Below are 20307 nucleotides of genomic sequence, written 5' to 3' on the forward strand. Positions count from 1 at the left end.
CACGTATTCTACGCTCTGTGCCACTACAGCACAATGAATAACATTCACCATGATCTGCTTGTCGATTGTCCAACTTTGAACCCAAAATGCCAAGATGTTTTGTAAATTAAAAAGCAATAGCAACATTGTCTTTGCCGAACGCTGCGACTCCTGTAGCGATAAGAAACAGGGCAGAGATATAGAGCTAGTTGTTTTACACCCAACAAATAAATGAGCTATAAATTGTACAGGATGAGATCGCTAGGTTAATAAACCAATAAAATAATTGGTAAATCAGAATTCAATTATGTGTTAATCCAATCTCAGTCAGATTCAGTTCAATTGGCCCCCCCGGTTGCCGCTCTTCCCAAAAACCTTTCATTCTTCTTTTTTTTAGAGAAAGGCAAAGACAATAATGCAATATTTATTTCCCACAAAGAAAAATAAAACATACAAAGTTCCAATCTCACACCCGAAGAAAGCTTAGCCCCGTGCCATGGTACCCTGCGCCCACGATATCCCTTCCCCTGCGTTCTCCCACGATGTTACACTGCCCGTCACAGTAAATATTGCACTATGGTCTGTCTCTTTTCTACATTCCCACAGATGACGTTTTGTTGCAGACGTTGCTGTGCTGTAGGTGGGCTCCTGTTGGGGGGTTGACCACATGTCCCAGTGCCTGAGCCCAATTCCTCATCTCGGCTACTTGTGCCTTTACAAATAAAGGTAGTTGTACTGTGCTTCATTCCAAGACAGCGGTGAACTATTGTTGTAGGTTTGTGCTGTCTTGTGGGTAAGTGCCATCCTGTGAACCGAGTGCTGCCATCCTGTGACCCTAGTGCAGCCATCCTGTGACCCTAGTGCAGCCACCCTGTGACCCTAGTGCTGCCATCCTGTGACCCTAGTGCTGCCATCCTGTGACCCTAGTGCAGCCACCCTGTGACCCTAGTGCAGCCACCCTGTGAACCGAGTGCTGCCATCCTGTGAACCGAGTGCTGCCATCCTGTGACCCTAGTGCAGCCATCCTGTGACCCTAGTGCAGCCATCCTGTGACCCTAGTGCAGCCATCCTGTGACCCTAGTGCTGCCATCCTGTGACCCTAGTGCTGCCACCCTGTGACCCTAGTGCAGCCATCCTGTGACCCTAGTGCAGCCATCCTGTGACCCTAGTGCAGCCATCCTGTGACCCTAGTGCAGCCATCCTGTGACCCTAGTGCAGCCATCCTGTGACCCTAGTGCAGCCATCCTGTGACCCTAGTGCAGCCATCCTGTGACCCTAGTGCTGCCATCCTGTGACCCTAGTGCTGCCATCCTGTAGCCCTAGTGCAGCCACCCTGTGACCCTAGTGCAGCCACCCTGTGACCCTAGTGCTGCCATCCTGTGACCCTAGTGCAGCCATCCTGTGACCCTAGTGCAGCCATCCTGTGACCCTAGTGCAGCCATCCTGTGACCCTAGTGCTGCCATCCTGTGACCCTAGTGCAGCCATCCTGTGACCCTAGTGCTGCCATCCTGTGACCCTAGTGCAGCCACCCTGTGACCCTAGTGCTGCCATCCTGTGACCCTAGTGCAGCCATCCTGTGACCCTAGTGCTGCCATCCTGTGACCCTAGTGCAGCCACCCTGTGACCCTAGTGCTGCCATACTGTGACCCTAGTGCAGCCACCCTGTGACCCTAGTGCAGCCACCCTGTGACCCTAGTGCTGCCATCCTGTGACCCTAGTGCAGCCATCCTGTGACCCTAGTGCAGCCATCCTGTGACCCTAGTGCAGCCATCCTGTGACCCTAGTGCAGCCATCCTGTGACCCTAGTGCTGCCATCCTGTGACCCTAGTGCAGCCATCCTGTGACCCTAGTGCAGCCACCCTGTGACCCTAGTGCTGCCACCCTGTGACCCTAGTGCAGCCATCCTGTGACCCTAGTGCTGCCATCCTGTGACCCTAGTGCAGCCATCCTGTGACCCTAGTGCAGCCACGCTGTGACCCTAGTGCAGCCACCCTGTGACCCTAGTGCTGCCATCCTGTGACCCTAGTGCAGCCACCCTGTGACCCTAGTGCAGCCACCCTGTGACCCTAGTGCTGCCATCCTGTGACCCTAGTGCAGCCACCCTGTGACCCTAGTGCTGCCATCCTGTGACCCTAGTGCTGCCATCCTGTGACCCTAGTGCAGCCACCCTGTGACCCTAGTGCACGGAGTGAGCAGCGTTGGAAGAGAATAGTGTTGGCAACCTGATTCTAACACTAATGTTTGATAGAACAGCAGAACCTTCCCTAAGAATAAAGCCAACCTTCTTCCAGAAGATCAATCTCGGACCTTCTTCCAGGTGGCACTTAAAGTCCGAGATACCGTACCGTGGGCGCCGCGACGTGAGAAACAGTTGCTGACATGTGTAGCCAATTTTCAAAGGAAATTCTGAAATGGCAAAATTCATTAAATACAAAAACAACAAATATCTTACTCAAGGATTCATTTTCCATCTTAGGTTTGCAAGTATGTTGACAATTCTCTGAGAATTTGGTGGATTTTGCCAGTTTTCGGTAATATTTAACAATTCTGACAAGACTTGGTGAATCTAGGCAATATGGAATGTTTGCTAATGTTAAAAAAAGAGGAAGAAATGCGAAGTTAGCGCGCGCAGCGGTCAGAACGGTTTCGCTGTTGTGCGCACGTCTCCATGCATCTGCATGAACTTTTACGAAAATGAATTATAGGAATATTCTGCGTAAAAATATGCATAGTACAGTTGTTGCGAGAATTAGTCTCCAGCGCCACGGTCGAAAAAAGCGAAAGTGCGCTGCACCGGAGGTGTCTGCAGCGGTCACACTGCGGGAGTGGGGGGGGGGGGGGGTGTCCATGCTTCCGGATCGGCCCTCCCACAGTGTTAATTCTACGGTGCGGGTCGGGGCAGTGGCTTACCCCGCTGCGGGGAACCTTAACGTTGTCTACACCTGTACACCTGTCACTAAGACATAATTGAAGACGAGAGGTAACTCCCAACGTCTTTATTCCTGGTGCAATAGTTAATAAATAAATAATCTACATACACACAGAGGCGGCATCTTACAAAAAGTAACAAAAGGTTTGTAAAGCAAAACATGCAAAACCTAGGTAAAAATGATTCTGGACACACAGTAAGTACCACCGAGCAATGGTTCCACCAGTCCATTAACCCATCAAGCTTTGACTTTGTTGAATGGGGCATGAAACGGTTACATTCACTGCTAATCTCCCCTAGAATGTATAGCAGTTGCTTATGTAGACTATTAAAAAAGAAACAACCCATTAATACATGTTTTCTTTTTTCTTTTTTTAACTAGATCTGAAATATAAATACAGCAGGATGCTTTAGACGCTCAGTACCCGTGACACAAGGACCTCTTGTGGTTACACGCCTCATGTGCTCTCGGTTTCTGGGGGGTGGTTAGAAATGAATTTTCAGGAATTGTTAGACACTTGTGAAACTTTTCATTGAACGTTCATTTGTTGCCAACTGGTTCAATAAAGTCAGTTTCCTCGAATGTGCTGGTGTTCACCCGAAAAGACAACACTTTATACGGCTTTGTGCTCTTCATGCTTTTTAAAAAGTAGGATTATTTGGGGTTGTACTTGGGCGGTCGGTGCCTATTGGAACAAATCACTAATCCCTCGTCGCAGACACTTGACAATTTTTGGTTGTTGCAAAAGTAGAGATTTTAGCCACATTTGTGAAAGGTGCGACTATATGATATTCACAGCAAAAGTGAATATGTTCAAATGTTTCTCACATCTTTAGTATAGAATTGTGCTATTTCATGAGCGTACTTCAAAAAAAATAAATGCTAATAATCTCAGCAAATGCATTTTCATTACATGTTGCCGATGTTTCTCATCATAGCAATTACATACGATGCTTAGGGCTCGGATTCCCTTAAACGTGCAATCACACAGTCAGCCGGTTGATTTTCGTAGGGGTCTCTGAATGGGAAAGTGTTCGTCATTCAAGTGTTTTCCTTCTCCTTATCTCCCCCCTCCCCCCCATTATCAGAGAGCCAATAAAGATTAACGGGAGGGGGGACGCTGGCTGTACAAGCGCTCGCTGATCACACAGTGACATCACACAAAAGGGAGCAGCCAGAGGAAATCGCACCCCTCCCAAGACTAACGTTAACAACCAAACACAAATACTTCTAGATGCAGATTTGGGTAAAAAAATAAATCAAAAAAATGATCAATCGCCCAGATGAGACCCCGTAACTATGTCACTGGAATGTTTTTCACTTCCTGGAGGGATTGCCCCTTTACACGACTACATATTATTTCGTGCTCTTCTCACTGTAGCACGCAGGTATTCCCCTTCAGTCCAGATCGGTTAGAAAATGCTCAGAACAAGTCTGCACTACGCAAGAATAAAATATTCATTGTGCGTGTTAAGACGACAGACAACGTGCGATGAATTCCCGTTCCTGCATTACCTCACTTTATCATTCTTGCTCAGTATTGTGCTCACTGATCACATCCCGGCCGGAGCAGCTGTAAATATTAATATCCTCTATCTTGTATTGCTTCAGCAATTATTTGCAGATATTTATACTGACTTTAGTAAAAGACATTTAGCCGGCATTGCGTGTTCCCATGTGAACATTCCTTCCTTACTCTGCTATTATTATAGCCATTAATCCGGGGGACGGCCACTTCGTGTTCTGCAGGTACATCGAGACCAGAAGCGGCCAACTCCAGTCCTCAAGGGCCATCAACAGGTCAGGGTTTCAGGATACCCCTGCTTCAGCACAGGTGGGGCAGTTGTTGACTGAGCCACGGATTGAGCCCCCTGTGGTGAAGCCTGGATATCCTTAAAACCTGACCTGTTGGTGGCCCTTGAAGACTGTTGCCGGCTGCCCCTGATCTAGAAGTTAACAATTGTTTTATGATCCTCCACAAGCAACAAAACAAGTGAGCCGGGTGTGGGGCAATCACGCCGTTCCCCAACGTTTCCAAAACAAGTGAGCCGGGTGTGGGGCAATCACGCCGTTCCCCAACGTTTCCAAAACAAGTGAGCCGGGTGTAGGGCAATCACGCCGTTCCCCAACGTTTCACCTTGTGGTTAACTAGCAAAGGCAAGAGGGGATTACAGTCCGACCAAGTATCGAAGGAGCCAGAGTTAGGATTTTAAAGAAGGACTATTCAAAAGGAACGATAAAGCATAATAAAAAGGAGTTTCTAACTTACATTAGGACAGAAGCTTCATACAAAATGAGTGGTTCAGCACTTATTCAATAACCGGCACAATCACACTTTATTTTAGAAAATATCTTACTTTGAGTCTTCTGAAAGTCAATAAAAAAGCATTTGATGAACACAAATCTTGAAACAAAGTATTTTTATTTGTGCATGGAGACAGCTGTATAACCTGCAAATACACCAGCCCTGGAAGCATCGAAAGATGGGTCTGTTGGATGGTATTAGGGACTCCTGTATCATTATATATTGTCAAATGTCACCATTATATAATATATTATAAATAGCGCTCAATATCAATGCTTGAGTATATCATGACATTTATATTAATAGAATGCACTGTGCCATCATGGTTAATGACACAGATCATAACTCTGGATCATTGAAGCAGTTTGGGCAATTCAGGCTGTAGACGTCTCTAGTAGAAAAAATACGATGTGAAAAAGAACATAAGAACAGTTCAAGAAACTGGCAAAGGACACAATACACAGAGCCTTATAAGACTCCCTCTACATAACACTTTTGGGGCTTAGTCACAAAGCTGATATTCTATTGTAGTTCCCATTGCCAGCTCCTAAATAAACCCCCTTAGATTGCTTCCAGCATAAGCCGTCAACTATTCAACCCCTGGCAGCTGTAGGGTTGTGTTAGTGTAAATGCTAACATGGACCCAGCGTGAATGCGATGAGAGCAGGCATGAAATAGCACAAAGTCCCCGTTAAGACTTAGAAGAAAGCAGGAAAAAGATTTAGGTTCATTTACAGTCCGTGCTCTTGCTTGCAGCGGTGATCCCCAATTCTACTGTCAACGTGAAAAAGCGAGCAGAGTGGATCCTTATCCAAGTAGGGAAATGTGCGATGGCTCAGCCACACACCGTCACGTACACAACGCCAGACGCGGTCTTCTGCGCTTCCGCGCCGTTAACGGCCTTCAGTGTCAGTACACCTGAAAGTGGGCCGAGGTCGTACCGTCCTTCCACAGCCGGAGGTTTTCCACAGCCACGGTGCGGCAGAGGGGACAGGTTCTCTCTCTATCAAACCAGAGGCACAAGCACTCCTCACAGAAAACATGCTGCGGGAAAGGAAGAGACAGGGGTCAGAAAGTGGGGTGGGAGGACAGACACGGATGGAACAGCAGCGGTTCTTATCTCTGCTCAGAGCATCTCAACCAGACGATCATGATGTCATTAGCATTTAGGAACATAGGATCATATATAAAGTGGTGCAATGCCATAAGACACCATACAGCGTGCGCAAGTATCTGATGGTACTGCTTATGGTCTCTGGCTTCATGGTCTAGCTTTGACACTATTAGATGATATGGTCTGGGTTATCACGGCCATATACTATAGATGACACACCATTGTACTTGCCCTTTGCACTGGATACTAGGGACACAGTTCTCAATGGATGTCTATATGAGCTTCTTGACTAGGTGAGAGCCAGTTCAGGATGAATCCCATTAGGACAGAAGTACTAGTGGTGGGAGCTCGCCGCCTAATGACAGCAAGACTGCAGCAGGTTAAGCCAATTGGACATCAACTTAGGGGCTCCGAGTTCATCAGAAGTAGATGCTCCCCATGAGCTGTTACATTTGTGAGTGCATTCATATGCCCATATACTTTGGTTACGCTATTTCAGGGCAGCAGCGAGTTACAGAAAAATACATGGGCAGAAGCAGAAAAAAATGGAAAAGATTTGTTGCACTCAAAACAAGTTACCCCTGATGAAGTGAGACACTCTCACGGAACTTGTAGGATGAGGTTAGCCACTACTCAATATCCTGCCTTCTATATCCAATTGCCTGTGGGAGTTCCTGTTTGTTGTAGTGGAGGACTGAACGCCTGTGGGACGCTGGTAGCACAGAGGATCCCAGCCTCAGCCACACAACGAGCCGTGTCATTACATGACGGAACGTGTGGCGTCACCGCGGGAGGCGAGGAGGACCGGGAGCCAGCACTAGGAAGGAACTCGAGCGTGGAGGCCAAGTCTAAGCACCATCTACAGCCAGTGAGAGCGGTGATTCAAACGGGCAAAGGAGGAGACGACTACCAAGGGCCCTTAAACCTGACGGAATAGGTTGGAAGGCGTTTAAAGGACGAAAGAGTCTGTGAGTGGCATTCATTGTTTTTATGTGTTTTATTACATTTTAGTTTCTAGTAGATCTGTGCTATATTATTATTTTCTTTATCCATGAAATTGCTGCTGAGACGGTTTCATTGATCAGCGGAGCCATTCTTGTCATCAAGTTACCCTGTTGTGAGTCCTTTTTCAAACAGAAGTTACCACCACGGTGTATTGTTATATACTAGATGTATGGTAAAGGGTTGCAAGAAATCCATTTGAGATCAACCACTGTACAAGTTTATCCCTCTAAGAGCTTTAACTATTTAGTGGTTTACTTTCATCAAATATCCAGATGTGTTGGTGAAGCAGTATTAGGGGTTCACATCTGGGGTTGAATATTTTTGCACAGAGGTGATATTGTTTACATGCACTGTGCGATATTATACACTGCTTAACGAAGATTAGCGCCGAGGAGGACTTCTTTTCCACAAGGACTCAAAACAAGTATATTAAATGTAAATGCCATCGCCTGGTTATGTAGAAAAGCCCACACACACGCATTATACATTAATGGTATTCAAGTAGATAGCAGATGTGTCAAATCATTTTCAGTGTGCATTTAGAATCTGGAGTGTGCACCGAGATGTCATTGGACGGTGGGATGCATAAAAATAACCAATACACTCGGCTGCACCCGTAGTATTTCAGTTATTGAAGCAGCGGCTTCATGTGGTTTGCACCAAAACACCGATTCAATCAATGAAATGAAGACGGTAGCTAAGCATAGTAGTTATTTTTGTGAAAAGCAGGCGTAGAAGCTATTGAGCCCCCAGTAAGTGATGCCTTTCATTCAGTGATGTGCACGCCCTCCTCTACAGAACTGCGATAAGGCAGGGTGTCAGGAAGGGTAATGTCATATCTTAAACTACACTGGGTCGCTGGAACCCTGATGCAAGTTCTAAACCCACATCACTTCCAAGTCAGTCTGTGACGGATGGGAGTATTACCTGGCACATCAGGATCAGAGGATCTTTGAAGTCAGCCTGACAGATGGCACAGATATCACCGGCCTCGCTGCACTGCTGGCTAGTGGCACGCACACCGTATTTCTGCTTGGACAAGAGGAGGTAAAAAAAATTTAAAAAAAGGCTTCATCATTTATTTAAATGGTACTATTTTATTTAGCAAGAGAGGGAGGCATTAAGGTATGGAAAAACACACGGAAACATGCTAGCCTATGCAGAGCAGTCAAAGGTTAAATCAATATGGAATCCTTATGCACCCTAACATTAGAAACTGCACCATCAACACGAACAGGACAGGCCGTAATGTTGCCGAGAGTCCATTATCCCACGCAACATTAAATTGCACTTGTGTAAACCCAGAGACTCCAGTGACCACAAAAGGGCCCAGCTACAGTGCTCAGAAAGCAGGTAATGTGGGGAAACAGATTATACCAACATCCCCGTAGGGATAGAATACCAACTTAAATATACTGTAGTCTCTAGAGCATCTCCCTGCATGTACATGGTGGATGTTACCACTCCCCCGTAATGAGGTTATTGTTACGTTACATACATCTTGCCATGCCTTACCAGCCTCTTTAGCATGCTACGAGTGGGTAGTTAGGCTAGTGTTTAGGGTATTCTCGCCGACCAGCCCTGCCGACTGTGAAGGAATACATTGTGCATACCTTCATGGCCACTGTGGTAAATAATGGGTTAACAGAAACAGCTACTTGACCCATCCCTAGCCACGATGTCACATAGACATGTATAATTCCTGCCAACTTTATCCAATTTCTGCTGTGAATTTGCCAATCCTTTCATGACAATAACCTGCCTCTTGCCGGTTCTCTCCGGCATACAGATACGGTTTTGTTTTAATAGATTTGGCAAAATGAAAATGTTGGGAGTAGCCAGTTTACAGACCTGACTGAATATGGCCCATTACCTGCAGCAACGTGTGCTAATGTTTGCATCGCGGGAACACGGGCTAATGTTTGCATCGCGGGAACACGTGCAATCCTTGCTGCAATCCTTGCAGGGGTTTATGCATCAGGGAAGGGACGCTATTCTGGGGGGAAAAACTGCCCTGGCTATTGCATAGATTTCGTCCTTTGATGTTTTTGCCCCAGATTCCTAGCACTTTTGCCCCGTAGTATTTATACTAAATTACCTGAGGGTGGCATAATGTCCGCAGTGCTTTCCTTAAACCTCCGATACGGCTGCAGACATCAAAGGACTGCAGAAGAGAGGAAAGATGGGTACGCGTGGGATGTATGCGGTATACACACACCCGTACAGCCGGCGTATATAGTATATGTAAGGACCAGCGCAGCTAGAATCAATTTATCACCAAAAAGGTGAAGTCGCCCTTTCATCTTACCCAGGTCACACACATGATACACAATACAACTGCTATAAAGAGCTCTCTGATGGACATTCTACTATGTTCTATACTTGGAACTTGTCCATCCCTAACCTATATACACATTTATATTTATTATATACTTGATTATTCCTGTAAAGTTCATATTTATATTTGTTATTAACAAAAACATCCATTGTTAGAGGATCAATGTGAGAGCCACTTAAGATGAGCTCAAAACATTACAAAAAAGTTCCCCTTACTTACAGAAGTAACTGTCACCATATAACCATATACTTACAGAAGTAACTGTCACCATATACCCATATACTTACAGAAGTAACTGTCACCATATACCCATATACTTACAGAAGTAACTGTCACCATATACCCATATACTTACAGAAGTAACTGTCACCATATACCCATATACTTACAGAAGTAACTGTCACCATATACTTACAGAAGTAACTGTCACCATATACCCATATACTTACAGCAGTAACTGTCACCATATAACCATATACTTACAGAAGTAACTGTCACCATATACCCATATACTTACAGAAGTAACTGTCACCATATACCCATATACTTACAGCAGTAACTGTCACCATATACCCATATACTTACAGCAGTAACTGTCACCATATACCCATATACTTACATAAGTAACTGTCACCATATACCCATATACTTACAGCAGTAACTGGTGCATAAGAGTTTTCTTGCATGCATATTCTGGCCGTACTCTGGGAATATCCCATTTAAAACGTTACTACCATCTCCTCTGCTACTTCACTTGACTATTTGATGACCTGTTCTTGATTATTAGAAATCATATTGAATATATATGTTGTGTCTAGGAACCAAAAACAGGAAACTAAGGCCGCGCGTATAGTGCCCGCAACGGGCGACGTCGCCCAAAAACAAATGCATTGCCGCTGCGTGCGCTTATAGTAAGCGCGACGGCGACAATGCGACGGAGCGTCGAGAATTTTGGTAGCTGGCAAGATTTGATTTTTCCAGGGCTATCGCCTCATGTGACAGCCCCTGAACCAATGAAATGCCAGTAAGCCTGCGCCGCCGCCGCAAAGCGACGTCACCCGTCGCGGGCACTATACGCGCAGCCAAAAGGCATTACCGTCCCACGAGCAGTTCTGTGCCATTGTGTAATCCTAGGTGAGTAGTGGATTAACCTACCAGTGCTATCCATCTCTCTGTGGCCCACCTTTTGGAGAATGGAGATTTATAATCTAACGACGATATGGGTTATGTTGGCAACACTCTGATCTTCCATACCCTGCGTGGCATATTATATTTGTGGTGTAGAAGCATGGGGGCACTGCAGGAGTTACACCTTGGATAACATGTATGGCAGCAATCAGTGTTCTCCAAAAGAAGCCAGTTTGCCCATTAGATGTTTGCGAGGCAGTGTTAATTCTCTGTCTCCCGTGTGCTTTGCTTATATGTGGAAAGGTTGGGTGCAGCTCACCTTACAGAGGCTGTATAAAATGATCAGCACGGCTCCTAAGAAGTAGGCGCTGGAAGGATTGTCCCCCATGATGTATTTATACCACAGCTGGATGGGCACCAGGGAGCGGACCAGCTGGCTGAGCTCTTCAATCAGCAGGTAAAACTTGCCCTGTAGAGACACAGTTACACCCTTAATACCCCAGTTACACCCTTAATACCCCAGAGAGATTCGTGTGACTCAGACACATAGGCTTGGAATACTTCATTGGGTTTTAGTCTATGGAGAATACTTAATAAGGAACTGCAGGGAGTGATTCATCTGAAGATAACTAAACACTTGCACGAAGAGTATAAAAATGCACGGTGTAAAGACAAACTGATGCCAAGGCCATTCCTATGACCTCCGCACACCTACAGGTATGACCTCCGCACACCTACAGATATGACCTCCGCACACCTACAGGTATGACCTCCGCACACCAACAGGTATGACCTCCGCACACCTACAGGTATGACCTCCGCACACCTACAGGTGTGACCTCCGCACACCTACAGGTGTGACCTCCCCACACCTACAGGTATGTATGACCTGCGCACACCTACAGGTATGACCTCCCCACACCTACAGGTATGTATGACCTCCGCACACCTACAGGTGTGACCTCCCCACACCTACAGGTGTGACCTCCCCACACCTACAGGTGTGACCTCCCCAAACCTACAGGTGTGACCTCCCCAAACCTACAGGTGTGACCTCCCCAAACCTACAGGTGTGACCTCCCCAAACCTACAGGTGTGACCTCCCCAAACCTACAGGTATGACCTCCGCACACCTAGAGGTATGACCTCCGCACACCTAGAGGTATGACCTCCGCACACCTACAGGTATGACCTCCGCACACCTACAGGTATGACCTCCGCACACCTACAGGTATGACCTCCGCACACCTACAGGTATGACCTCCGCACACCTACAGGTATGACCTCCCCACACCTACAGGTATGACCTCCCCACACCTACAGGTATGACCTCCCCACACCTACAGGTATGACCTCCCCACACCTACAGGTATTACCTCCCCACACCTACAGGTATGACCTCCCCACACCTACAGGTATGACCTCCCCACACCTACAGGTATGACCTCCCCACACCTACAGGTATGACCTCCCCACACCTACAGGTATGACCTCCCCACACCTACAGGTATGACCTCCCCACACCTACAGGTATGACCTCCCCACACCTACAGGTATGACCTCCCCACACCTACAGGTATGACCTCCCCACACCTACAGGTATGACCTCCCCACACCTACAGGTATGACCTCCCCACACCTACAGGTATGACCTCCCCACACCTCTCACTCTACCACTGGGATTCTCTAAAGCCCGATAAAACTGCTGGACTTGGTTCAAATCACAGCATCAGCTCCCTTTGACCTTGGCTAAGTGGCCTCATCTCCCCTTTCCCTCGGGCACCACAATAAGATTGCAATCTCTTTAGCACAAGGACATCTGTGTATAACATTGAATATAGAGTGCTGCGTACACTAATGTGCTATAGAAAAAAAAGACTAATACCTAGAGTGTGTTATACTGATTAAGGACTTAGAGATGGATTAAAGCCCTTTCACTCCGCTCTATCCCCGGAGGTAATTGTAAGGAGGAGAGAGTGTGTGTGTTTGTGCACGTGATGAGAGGCTAGGGGAGGCAGAAGGTGAGATCATACTGCATGCCTCATGTTTTACAGTCCCACTGCTAGGAATAAGTCTCATTGCTCAGAGCTTAGGCATTTTCATGATCTCATATCCCTCCAGTGGGCTGAGAGTACACTTTTTTTTTTCTTCATTTGCTTAAAGCACCTCGCTCATTTAGTTTTCTCATCTCTTCTCCAGGGGTGAGAAACATGGAGAAAACAAATCTTACAAGAATATCATTTAGATATGAAAGCTGTCTCTTTCACGGGCAGCAGTCAGAACGCAAGTCAACGGGTGATCGATAGCGCGGACACTGATTAAAGATCCCCCATTTACTCTGCTGTGATTAAACCTTTATATTTAAATGCTTTGCAAATTCAGCTTTGAAAGTCAAACTGCAAAACACACAATAAGCAATGTTATAAAACATACCTAATTAAATATTTGTTTAGGTTCATAATGAAGACGAGTTATTTTTGCCACAAGTCTTAGAAGACCTCCAGCAACAAATGGCAGGAGCGAGTAAGGAAGTGGCCTCCATATGAACCTCAGCGAGATCAAAGTGATGCTCAACAGAACGTGTCACCTCTGCACGGAGGGAAATACATGGAACAGAGCTGCGCACAAGTAATAGAAACGTATGGCTGCCTGGGCCAGCAAGTCTTAATGGGTGGGAACATGTCAAAAGAAATCGATAGGGGAACGAAGATGGGACAGAGGCATTTGGAAGAAACAAGGCCATGGAACCTTCCCCCGCACCTCAAGAGGAAAGTGTTTGACCCGTGTATTCTGCCCGTGCTCACGTGTGGATGTGACCCGTATACTCTGCCCGTGCTCACGTGTGGATGTGACCCGTGTATCCTGCCCGTGCTCACGTGTGGATGTGACCCGTGTATCCTGCCCGTGCTCACGTGTGTGGATGTGACCCGTATACTCTGGCCGTGCTCACGTGTGGATGTGACCCGTATACTCTGCCCGTGCTCACGTATGGGTGTGACCCGTGTATTCTGCCCGTGCTCACGTGTGGATGTGACCTGTGTATCCTGCCCGTGCTCACGTATGGGTGTGACCCGTGTATTCTGCCCGTGCACACGTGTGTGGATGTGACCCGTGTATTCTGCCCGTGCTCACGTGTGGGTGTGACCCGTGTATTCTGCCCGTGCTCACGTGTGGGTGTGACCCGTATACTCTGCCCGTGCTCACGTATGGGTGTGACCCGTGTATTCTGCCCGTGCTTACGTGTGTGGATGTGACCCATGTATTCTGCCTGTGCACACGTGTGTGGATGTGACCCGTGTATCCTGCCCGTGCTCACGTGTGGATGTGACCCGTGTATTCTGCCCGTGCTCACGTATGGGTGTGACCCGTGTATTCTGCCTGTGCACACGTGTGTGGATGTGACCCGTGTATTCTGCCCGTGCTCACGTGTGTGGATGTGACCCGTGTATCCTGCCCGTGCTCACGTGTGGATGTGACCCGTGTATCCTGCCCGTGCTCACGTATGGATGTGACCCGTGTATCCTGCCCATGCTCACGTATGGGTGTGACCCGTGTATTCTGCCTGTGCACACGTGTGTGTATGTGACCCGCGTATTCTGCCCGTGCTCACGCGTGGGTGTGAAACTTGAACCCTAAATGCAAAGATAATTCACAAGCTCTGAAGATCGTATTGCCGAGCTCTATTTACAGTGTTAGCGTTATGCAAGCTAAATAATTTGTATTATCATTATTATATCACCAATCCCTGCCAAATGCACTAGCCTTGTTTATGTTCTTTTATCTTAAATGAGGTGCATCAAAATATTTATATGCAAAGCTCTTAATAGGAGTAATAAAAAATAAATATATGTTATGGGCCCTGATGTTTCCATACTTTATATATTTTATTTTAAGTACAGAGCCATAAATGCTGAAGGTATTGTTTTGCACTGACACACACACAAATACACGCACACACACAAATACACACACACAAATACACAATGCAAGAGCTGTAGAAAGAAAATTATTAAACATTAGAAAAAGAAAATCCCTGCACCAATTGTGTTTTAAAATCGACTATAGGTTTATATAATGGCAAACATAGTACTGTAAACGTATGTACATAAAGAATTATCAATGCTAATGGCTTGGGATATGTAACCTATGCCGGCAGACTGATCCCAATTCATACCATCAGTCATTGCCATGCCTAAAGTTAAAGGGATGAAATTAGCAGTGCACCAATCCACAGAGCAGTGTGGTTGCTATCAGAAAACAGCAGTATTAGGTAATTTGCTCGATATAGCAACTTGTCTCTTGACTCTATTTCTCCCTCTGTTGGACACACTGCTGCATCGTCTGACTTTTCTACTTCAAATCAATTTTGTTGTTCTGGAATAAAACAAGTATTTTATTAACAAATAACGGGTGCTTCCTAAAAAAAAACCTTTTTAATAATTGCCAATGAAATCAGCGATCCGATTTAAAATGCTAATGTCCAGATATTTCCCATTTTAATGATGGGTAGTTTTAAAATCTCCACAATGTTCAGCTGTTTTCTATTTGCCTTGGGAAGATGCAGTCAAATGGAAGAATATTGGAAATACTAAAGAACAAAATATACTGCAATAGTGACCAAAGTCCTTAAATGCTTATTTTCCCGTAAGAATTCAAATAGAAATTAGACAGAAAAGGGTCTATTGGAAGATCTTTATTTCACGTACCTGGAATTCAAATTATTTCTAAAGTAATGAATTCCTTGTGTGAAGTATAGTATCTCCCATTGCATAGAGCAGGGGTCCTCACACGTTTTGTTATTGAGGGCCACTTCAATATTAAAATCATTTAAAAGGACCAACATACATTGTTCCTCAATAGATTTCTATTCCTAGCCGTGTGAAGAGCAGCTTTCCAGCGGACCTGCTGCCAGTTATGCAGGAGCAGACGCGGGCCGCAGGCGTCAAGTACTTCAACCCGTTTAAAATGAGCAGCCCCCAACTAGGACCAAAGAAACGATGGTATTCATATGTTTACTGCATTCAATGGGAGTTACAGGTACTTACACAAATATATATGTATTTTAACGTATAAAATTGAGACTTCCATGGGAACTAAATTAAGCTCCAAAGAATCAGTCTTAATGAACGGATCGTCCAGGCACCAACGTTTCAGAACTTATAGTATCGGGCTCATAAAAGAAACATCCTATGTAGCAAAATACGTCCGTATACAGCAGTGTGATTTTGGAAGTCTCCGCTGTGGCTACCGGGGGCTGCAGGTACAGTACCAACAAATTTATAGGAGTAAAGGCAAAAAGAAAGAAATAAAGCTAGACAGACATAGGCCCTTATTCTGTAGGATGTGACAGTGCAGGCAACGTGCTATCCTATTAAAGCCCCATTGATTTAACGGGGCTTTTCCTGCGATAGCACATCGTCTGCACGGATCACACCTCACAGAATAAGGGATTTATTAGCTTATGGATGGGCAAAGGATGTGGGAAAGGAAGTTGGTAGCAGGTTCCAGGTTCATTATTTTCACCAAGTAGCCAACTACCTATATAGCAGACTTCATTGTTACCCCGGAAAACACAACATATCGCATTATAGCGCAGAATATCAGGGTTGCCATAGGATGCAATGGCAGTGATAACACAGAATATTCCACCATAATGCTCCAGCGGGAGCAATAACCTGTGCTACACTATATATGCCATAACCCAATATCACAGAACAATGAGTACTGCTACATCTGTGTGCTACACTGTATATGCCATAACCCAATATCACAGAACAATGAGTACTGCTACATCTGTGTGCTACACTGTATATGCCATAACCCAACATCACAGAACAATGAGTACTGCTACATCTGTGTGCCACACTGTATATGCCATAACCCAACATCACAGAACAATGAGTACTGCTACATCTGTGTGCCACACTGTATATGCCATAACCCAACATCACAGAACAATGAGTACTGCTACATCTGTGTGCCACACTGTATATGCCATAACCCAACATCACAGAACAATGAGTACTGCTACATCTGTGTGCCACACTGTATATGCCATAACCCAACATCACAGAACAATGAGTACTGCTACATCTGTGTGCCACACTGTATATGCCATAACCCAATATCACAGAACAATGAGTACTGCTACATCTGTGTGCTACACTGTATATGCCATAACCCAACATCACAGAACAATGAGTACTGCTACATCTGTGTGCCACACTGTATATGCCATAACCCAACATCACAGAACAATGAGTACTGCTACATCTGTGTGCTACACTGTATATGCCATAACCTAACATCACAGAACAATGAGTACTGCTACATCTGTGTGCTACAGGGTATATGCCATAACCCAACATCACAGAACAATGAGTACTGCTACATCTGTGTGCTACACTGTATATGCCATAACCCAACATCACAGAACAATGAGTACTGCTACATCTGTGTGCCACACTGTATATGCCATAACCCAACATCACAGAACAATGAGTACTGCTACATCTGTGTGCCACACTGTATATGCCATAACCCAACATCACAGAACAATGAGTACTGCTACATCTGTGTGCCACACTGTATATGCCATAACCCAACATCACAGAACAATGAGTACTGCTACATCTGTGTGCTACACTGTATATTGACCCTTGGACATGTCATAATGTCAGTGCGCATGGATCATTATGTCCTGTTGCTGACTGTTGACAGCAGAATGTAACGTTACATGACGAGTGTATGCTCAATGATAAGCTGCTCCTTTATGTTCAGAACACCACCCTGAAAAAGGAAGGGAGCAGAAAAAAGGGAAACCTGTACTGTGTCTGTGTCTGTGTGTGCGTGTCTGTGCGTGTCTGTGCGTGTCTGTGCGTGTCTGTGCATGTGTGTGTATGTGTGTGTCTGTGCGTGTATGTAAGTGTGCGTGCGTGCGTGTGTCTGTGCGTGTGTGTGTCTGTGCGTGCGTGTGTCTGTGCGTGTGTGTGTCTGTGCGTGTGTGTGTCTGTGCGTGTGTGTGTCTGTGCGTGTGTGTGTCTGTGCGTGTGTGTGTCTGTGCGTGTGTGTGTCTGTGCGTGTGTGTGTCTGTGCGTGTGTGTGTCTGTGCGTGTGTGTGTCTGTGCGTGTATGCGTGTGCGTGTATGCGTGTGTGTCTCTCTACCATAAACAGAACGTGTTCTTTAAATGCAGTGTGGATATTATGTCAATCTTTAATGATATTTGAACCTAAACAGATTTGGGGACCCAGCCACCTTTGTCATGGTCACTGAATGAGCCTTTGATAGCAGATATTATGATACAGACAGGCGAGGTACAGCATGTTATTTTACAAGTCGCTTTTTTGACAGAAAACAAACTAGTAGGTCTATTCCGCAGCCAAGGTCTAAGTGATCATCATCATCATTATCATCAGTGCAAATGAAGATGTACCAGTGGAAACAATTGCTATGCGAATAAAACATTGTCAGCTGGCAGCGCTGCTGAAGACTACTTATTAATCAAAACGTTGGCTATAGGAATACCAAAATCACCATGCAGAAACCTGGAAGCGCCCAGTCTTTAATCATCAAACAGCATCTGTGACTGTACTGTGCTCTCAGCTAGTGGCGCCCAATAAGTTGGGATTGTGATCGAGTGCCGACCAGATGTGTTTGTGTGTGGCTAAAACAAATGTACCTCTATTATTTTCCTACTAAATTGCCTGCCTAGTAATTCAATGAGCCATTTCACCCTGGTGTGAAAATACTGTGCGACTTCCAATACGCTGGGACATCCAGACTCAAAAACCAATGGCCAGCAGTGTCCGCATGCGGGTTACCAGCTGCATCAAAGGTTGTCCTCCTACACTGTTCCCCATGCAGAATGAGGAGTAGGTTTGTATATGACAGAAAGGACAAGGAGAGGGAATAACTATGGTCTGTGTAGGAAATGAGTAAGAGGATGTAATATGTACATTATGTTGCAGGTCTAAAAGATCAAAGGGAGCAACGTGAACAGACTCGGGGAGGGGGTATGTTTGGAATGTTGCAAACTAAATAAAGGTGCAAGTTGGGTCATTTTGTGTCAACTTGACTTCAATGTATCAAGGTGCTCTGCGTCACTTGTGCCAGGGAGTGTTCTGTGGAGTGGGTATCGGAGGAATTAGGGGGCGGGGGTCAGTGTAATATTACAAAGGAGAAATGCCTAAAACTAGTGCAATTCTTTTTTTTCTCTGTGTCAAATAAATGGGCCCCGTTTACGTGGCGTTAACCTCGGCTTCCAATGTACGAAAGAAGGTTAACAAGCTGCGTCCGGCTGCCGCAAACGCACGCAGGTGACAACGCTGCAAAGTTTTGCTCCATAAAGAGAGAGGAGGAAACGTGAGATAGCGGAGTACATAAAAAACCACCATCCATTACAGTGTGTATATTGCCAGCCGCGGGGGATTTATATTCACCCCAAGGGGAGATGTATAATCTAGATTTTAAATAGGGTCACCAGACCCAAAGAATTAACCCCTCACTGGCACTCTGCAATTGTGAAACAGGAATCCTGCACAGACCCCCTATACATTTAGACTGAGTCGTACAGCTAGAATATGGAGAAAAAAAACCTTTCATCTGTATCTCAAATTTGAACACAAGACCCCAAAAGTTATTATAAGGAAACAGAAATTCCGGTTCTGAACACATTACAGCCTATTCTCTCTTGGGACGAGGCACCAGATGAAGCGACTCGGGTAATAAGCCGATATTACCATACGCAGTGACACCATGCTTAACACTATCTGATGTGGCACGGCAATGGGAGTTAATAAAACCACCCATCACAGCCAGCTTAATCCCGCACTGATTTCATCTTAAAAAAAGCTGAGTACTTTGTGTGAGACAAAAGCCTCAGCGGGGAAACCGGGCGCCATCCCATCGCTGTCATCCTGGAGCATGATGACAGGGATTAATGGCTGCTCCGATCCGGGGGAGGAGAGACAGTGAACCTTTTCCGATGAAGCAATTTATTGCAGGAGAGATTATTCCTGCCGGCTCAGCTTTGGCATATTAATTCCTTTTAAAAACAAGAAAAGATGCTAAAGAAAGAATGAGAGAGGAGGTAGTGGGGGGGGGGGGGGGGGGAGGGGAAAGCACATCTTGGAGGAGGGCCAGAGACCAATCAAGAGTGGCCCGGCTGCATGCTTGCGATGCCAGAAGTTAATTGATCTGCCTGTGACACTTGCCTGCCAATGATAAGATGGGGAATTGCAAGCCAATCACAATGGATTAATCCCTCTAACGTTACTAGGACAGCCCTACTTACAGGACAAAAAAAGGGGGTTTTATTTTTAATAAATAGCGTACCAGTCTAATTGGCTTCCATAAAGGGAGGCCGTCACCATTCAAAGGACAATCCCTCCTAGGACCAAAGTGTACGGTGCTTTTACCGGATCATGGCTACTGTCTAGATGGGTTTGATACAATACAGCAGTGAAAAGGCAAAGTACCCTATTAAATGAGCAACGTGTACTAATAC

The 20307-nt window shown here is 45.7% G+C and overlaps 1 protein-coding gene and 1 long non-coding RNA gene across 10 annotated transcripts in view; both read right to left on the reverse strand.

Moving 5' to 3' along the window:
* Nucleotides 1–390: 390 nt before the first annotated feature.
* LOC142464494 (uncharacterized) lies at nt 391–2536 on the reverse strand. The gene is made up of 2 exons (XR_012787669.1): nt 2262–2536; nt 391–691 (listed from the first exon to the last, which is right to left on the reverse strand). It is a non-coding gene; the product is annotated as an uncharacterized LOC142464494 (long non-coding RNA).
* Nucleotides 2537–5315: 2779 nt separating this feature from the next.
* The window catches only part of RNFT2 (ring finger protein, transmembrane 2), a 47965-nt gene continuing 32973 nt past the window's right edge, over nt 5316–20307 (reverse strand). For all 9 annotated transcript variants that reach the window (XM_075568119.1, XM_075568117.1, XM_075568113.1 and 6 more), the window contains 4 exons: nt 11120–11269; nt 9433–9498; nt 8262–8363; nt 5316–6259 (listed from right to left, as the gene is read on the reverse strand). In XM_075568119.1, coding sequence (XP_075424234.1) covers nt 6125–6259; nt 8262–8363; nt 9433–9498; nt 11120–11269 — 453 coding nt within the window. In that variant the 3' untranslated portion in view covers nt 5316–6124. The remainder of the gene's footprint in view (nt 6260–8261; nt 8364–9432; nt 9499–11119; nt 11270–20307) is intronic.

Source organism: Ascaphus truei, chromosome 13 (assembly GCF_040206685.1).
Source record: "Ascaphus truei isolate aAscTru1 chromosome 13, aAscTru1.hap1, whole genome shotgun sequence".
Lineage (NCBI taxonomy): Eukaryota > Metazoa > Chordata > Amphibia > Anura > Ascaphidae > Ascaphus > Ascaphus truei.